Raw genomic sequence first — 4,845 nt, 5'->3', positions numbered from 1 at the left:
AAAGTCACTGAAATGCACTGCGCAATTATGGTAGCCCTGCTGCCGCTGCCTCCAAGAGAAATCCATAAGTCCGCCACTGTGACACTCAATCGTGTGGGGCTTTCGAACGCAGGAATTTTGAAAATGGGGCAGACGCCTCTGACAGTGAGGCTGTTTCTTGAGCTAGTAGGCTGTTTATACTGACGAAAAACATTTTAACCGCAAAGTATATAGGACGGAGACATGAGAGGGATAGGACCCAGCGCTTTAGGGCAAAACGCGTCGTGTCATTTGGTGCGGGGCATTTGATATGGGGCAATTGTGACAGGGGCTTCTGCAATCGGTGCTTTTTAAAATGGGGCACACGCAGCGGGGTTTCGACGCAGGGCATTTTACACAGGGCTTCTGACATCGGGTGCTTTCGTGCAGCACCCTGTACTGCTTTGCTCTGAAACTCTAGAAAATGGGATTAGAGCGCTTCACAAGCTTACAATGTCTTCACCGTTACCGCTCCCATTAAACGCCAGCTTGGCCCATTCTACGCTTTCATGCCCCCTTAGCGAAGAGTTTTAGCTTACCGTGCCATGCTACCAACGCTACCGCTGCCGTTACCGCGCCGATCAATTGACTCCGTACCCGCGCGGTACTGTGCACGAGCTTACGGACTTCATCCCGGTCGCGGCGGTAGAATTTCGATGGAGACGAAATGCAAAAGCCCTATAGTGTACTGACGTTTCGGCGCACCGTGGAAAACTTGCGACGGTCAAAATTAATGCGCAGCCTTCCATTACGACTCATAGTCGCATCTAGCTTTGAAGCGCACAAACCAGCTCACTTGATTTTAAATCTTCCTCGCTTCTGGCGCGCAAGAACTGCAGGGTTCCTACCGCGGGCCCCAGCAGCAGCTTCTCCCATGCGTGAACCGGGGGCGGTTAGACAGGCGCTGGTATCTGTGTGCGCCAGCTGCACAGTGGAAGCAGACCTGAGGCAACGCCACTTACGTTCGAGTCGCGACGCTGGCAGGAAACAAGCATCGCTTGCGAACTTAACGAAGCCACGATATCGTTATTTGATTCGGAGAAACGCCTGCGGGGTGGTGTGTCAACTTCTCTGTCTCTTTCCTTTATTTTTGTCTGTCGTGCGGCGGTCGGCCGAGAAGCAAATATGACACTGGAAGTGATTCGACGCACTGCACAGAAAATAAAAAAAAGTAACGCAATACTTTTTATCAAGAGTTGTGTCTGCTTTCTGGTGCTGCGCGAAAGAAGCTGACGGAGCGTTGTCGACTCAAGTGACGCGCGTCACACGAGAATCGCACCGCTTCGTGCGTAAAGGACGGGTACAATTCTTCAGTGCCGCAAAATAAAAGTTGCCCCCCACCCCGTTCCCAACTTTTCCAGCTTCCAGTCCAGATTGTTCTCAATTTAAGCAGAGAATGCAGCACCGTGTCCACCGAAACTTTGACTGGAGACTCTCCCTAAAGAAAAGCAGTGACCACAAAGAGACGTGCGTTGTAAAAATAGGTATATTTATTTATAAATAAATAATGGATGATCTGACTAGGAGCGCGTCGGCTTCTATGAATGGAACAGATTCTGAGAGAATGGTTCATGGTCGCAATAAATAGCGTGCAACAATGACGGACGAAGCACAGTCAATAAATAACGAGCAGGTGGGTGCGACGGCACACGCGCCGAGTGAGCTGAAGAAGCCGTCACGTGGTCGGCCCTGTCCGGCCTCTCGTGCAGCCCGGCCGAGTCGAGGCAGTGTACGGTGCGGCGTGGCGCTCGCGCGCAGAGCGGGGTCGCTTGTCCGTCCCTAGGCGGCACACAGCATCACCGAATGTGGTCGTACTTGGCTCGGCACTCGCACTCGGTGTGGTTTTCGAAGGCCAGCGACTCCACCTTGGTTTGCTGCTCGCCGCTGGCTTCCAGCTCGAGCACCAGGAACGTGCGCTCCACCACTTGGATGGCCCTGGGCTGACAGTGCTCGTCCTCGGTGGCGCAGCAGCCCGTGTCCGGGCCGCACCGGTGCACCACGGTGCAGTGTGGCACGTAGCGCTGCAGAAACACGCACAAAACGGAGGCGGCGGTTAGGCAAGCCATGCGCTCTCGGGCAGACTTATTTCGGTGGCATGCGCGCATGTCTCAGATGAAGCGGAGTGCGTGCGCAACCGCGTTGTGCGGACCTACGGCGGGGCCCCCGCGTCTCTGCCGCTCATGGCACCGCAGTGGAGTATGCTTTAGCGCACTGAAAGCTACAAAGTTGGTGTAGCTGGGAACAGGCGTTGACAATGAATACAGGAAGGGTAGCCGAAAAATCGCATCCGTGTTGCAAAACACCCGTTACACTCATTTTCATTTTGTGCTTGAAATCTCACATAGTTGGGAAGAACTGGGAATTGATATATTACATAGATGGGGAATTAATATACTGATGCGAACTCACAATATATGCATTCACAATATATGCAATGTAGCTATTCGCTAATATCCAGGCGCTTTAGCTAGTATGCCAGTTAGAGACTCATAAAAAACCCTTGAGGCATTTGATAGCTTTAAGTACAGTCAATTAATTCAACTTCGATGTAAAATTAAAACGTAATATTGGCGCCGAAAAGAAGGCTCATGATGCTTTCCGACGAAATAAGTTATAATAAACAAACGCGAGACAGGAAATTAAACATTTTTCCGCGATCGGTATCCATATGCGCTTTTGTTATTAATGTTTCCTGATTACTGCTGTAACACCATATTCCAACTCGTTGTGACCAGGAAGCGTTCGCACCTTTGCTTATTTTATATCCGAAACTTCTTCCCAAGAATAGGCCAGCTCACGAGGGTCGCGTTGCAATCGAACGTGTATTCCGGCGTCACACTAGCGGTCCACGTGTGTGCAGAAGTACACAGCCTGCTTCTTGCACGCATGGGCACACGTGCCTGCCATAAGCAATTAGAAAGGTCCTTGCTACATCGCAGTGTGTTTATCAAGCTTCCCGATTTAGAAGCACCTGATTTTCCGCCAGGAAGAGTCGGCACAGGATAATGCCAGCCGTCATGCGTCAACCACGTTTTGGCGGCGACGAGCTAGCTAAAAGTGCTTTCTTCAAAATAAAAAAAAGGTAATAATGGCATCCTTGACCCAAAAATGCAATATATTTCCGCTAAAACGTTCCATGCTGCCAAAGGGCGCCATATATCAGACCTTGTAGCGAAGGAAGGTTGTGCGAACACGCGAATAGAAACAGGAACAGACTGCGCAAAGCGCTGCTGTACTTGTTTTACATCATGTGTTCGCGCATTTCTGTCCCCGGTGGCATGTGCAATTCCCTTGGCACCGTACTGTTCTGGTGGCCGAGTTCCTCAAAGGGACGAACAACTCACTTGAAAACCACCACGACAGGTTTCAACAATCAACTGGACCCCTGCGCAACGTGCTTTTATCGTTGCGTGTTCGATGGGCTCATAACACTGTTCAAGCCCCTACTTCACGAGTCTGGTACCAGGCCAACTAAATAAAAACCACGAAAGCTAACGAACGTCTGGAACTATATGAGCAGCGGGAGGAGGTGCTCAGACGCCTGTCCACTTATATCGCAGCTGACCGGCTGCCTTTCGACCACTCACGTTGCCCCCTGGTGACGGCCATTCACCAATCGCAAGGCACACCCGGGGTACACGTGAGACAAGCGCGGTCTTTCCGATCAGTTTCTTTTGGCGGCACTCGCAGAGGAACGACTACACTCTCGCATGCGTCGAAGTTGAACAGTACAGTGCACGCACGTGTCCCCCTGGAGTTCACTGTTCCGATATATGTGCAAAGCAACACGGTGACGCATGCTGTCACTTCGTGTCACTCTGCAGCATTTGAAGCCCTGATAAGGAGGCACCGATTTCTGCGCATCCTATGCTTATAACCGAAATATATAAAACATCCTCTTCTGCAGCTACACGGCAAATAAAATTCCAACAATAAACTTTCTCCTCGCCCTCTTCTATGTGCGAAGTCGACTGGCAATAAACAAAGCAGTGATAGGTTCGCAGCAAGGCGAACCATCCCGGGAAGGGCACTCACTTTGCTCTCGTTTGGATAGATGTCTGGCACGCAGATGGTCCTGGGCTGTGGAACCCTGCAGCGCGCCTCCCGCTGTACCATCTGCAGATGCTGACTGGCGCGCACGTAGGCGCGACTGCCGTATGGCTTGTGCGGCCGGCACAGTCCCACGGCGAAGCACGTGCACAAGACAAGCAGCGCCGTCCAGGCGAGCCCCCTCGCCACACGCTCGTGTTCGCTGGCCATGGCTATTGGTGGCGGTGTGGCAAGTGCGACTTGCGAGCGACGATCGCCGAATGGTGATCGACCGGGCGCCCATGATGGTTATATGCCACCGCGTTACCGGGATTGCACTCGCGGCTCGTGCGGCAAGACTGCTTTGCCGCCGAGGGCCCGCCGGCGCGCGGCGTCTTCCGCCGCGTGATGTCAGGGTCCCGGGGAAGCACCAATGAGAGAGGTTCCTCCTTGCGTCATGCCGAGGAAACCAGTTTTCCAGGACGGCCCGCCGCCGGGGCGCTAGAATTGATTCCCTCTGCCGCCCACTCTTCGGACGCCCGCATCTCGCACTCGGACGCCCGCATCTTCCGCCCGCTGCGCGGGCTTTGTTGTGGCGAGAGCCGAGTGCGCGACGCTGCCGGAGCTTTCGCTTTCACACAAGGCGGAAAGCCTCATGCGGGTCGGCTCCGATCGGCCCGGGATGCGAGAAAGCGTGAGCGAACTGCCAGAAAAAGGAGCGCTAAGCAGCGAGGGGACCCTGCTATCACCACGGCGAGGTCACTCAGACAGGGCGGCCCTCTTCTCCAGTCCCGTAAT

The 4,845-nt window shown here is 53.3% G+C and overlaps 1 protein-coding gene across 1 annotated transcript; it reads right to left on the bottom strand.

Annotated features, from left to right (window-relative positions):
* Window positions 1-1,490: 1,490 nt before the first annotated feature.
* Window positions 1,491-4,406, bottom strand: LOC144113081 (uncharacterized). Its single transcript, XM_077645994.1, has 2 exons — window positions 4,054-4,406; window positions 1,491-2,039 (listed from the first exon to the last, which is right to left on the bottom strand). The coding sequence occupies exons 1-2, from the start codon at window positions 4,276-4,278 to the stop codon at window positions 1,815-1,817; spliced, it is 450 nt and encodes a 149-aa protein (XP_077502120.1). The 5' UTR covers window positions 4,279-4,406; the 3' UTR covers window positions 1,491-1,814.
* Between the last annotated feature and the right edge of the window lie 439 nt (window positions 4,407-4,845).

The sequence above is a fragment of the Amblyomma americanum genome, chromosome 1 (assembly GCF_052857255.1).
Source record: "Amblyomma americanum isolate KBUSLIRL-KWMA chromosome 1, ASM5285725v1, whole genome shotgun sequence".
NCBI classification, from domain to species: domain Eukaryota; kingdom Metazoa; phylum Arthropoda; class Arachnida; order Ixodida; family Ixodidae; genus Amblyomma; species Amblyomma americanum.
Note: the sequence above shows the minus strand (reverse complement) of the source record. Positions and strands in the feature narration are given on the sequence as shown.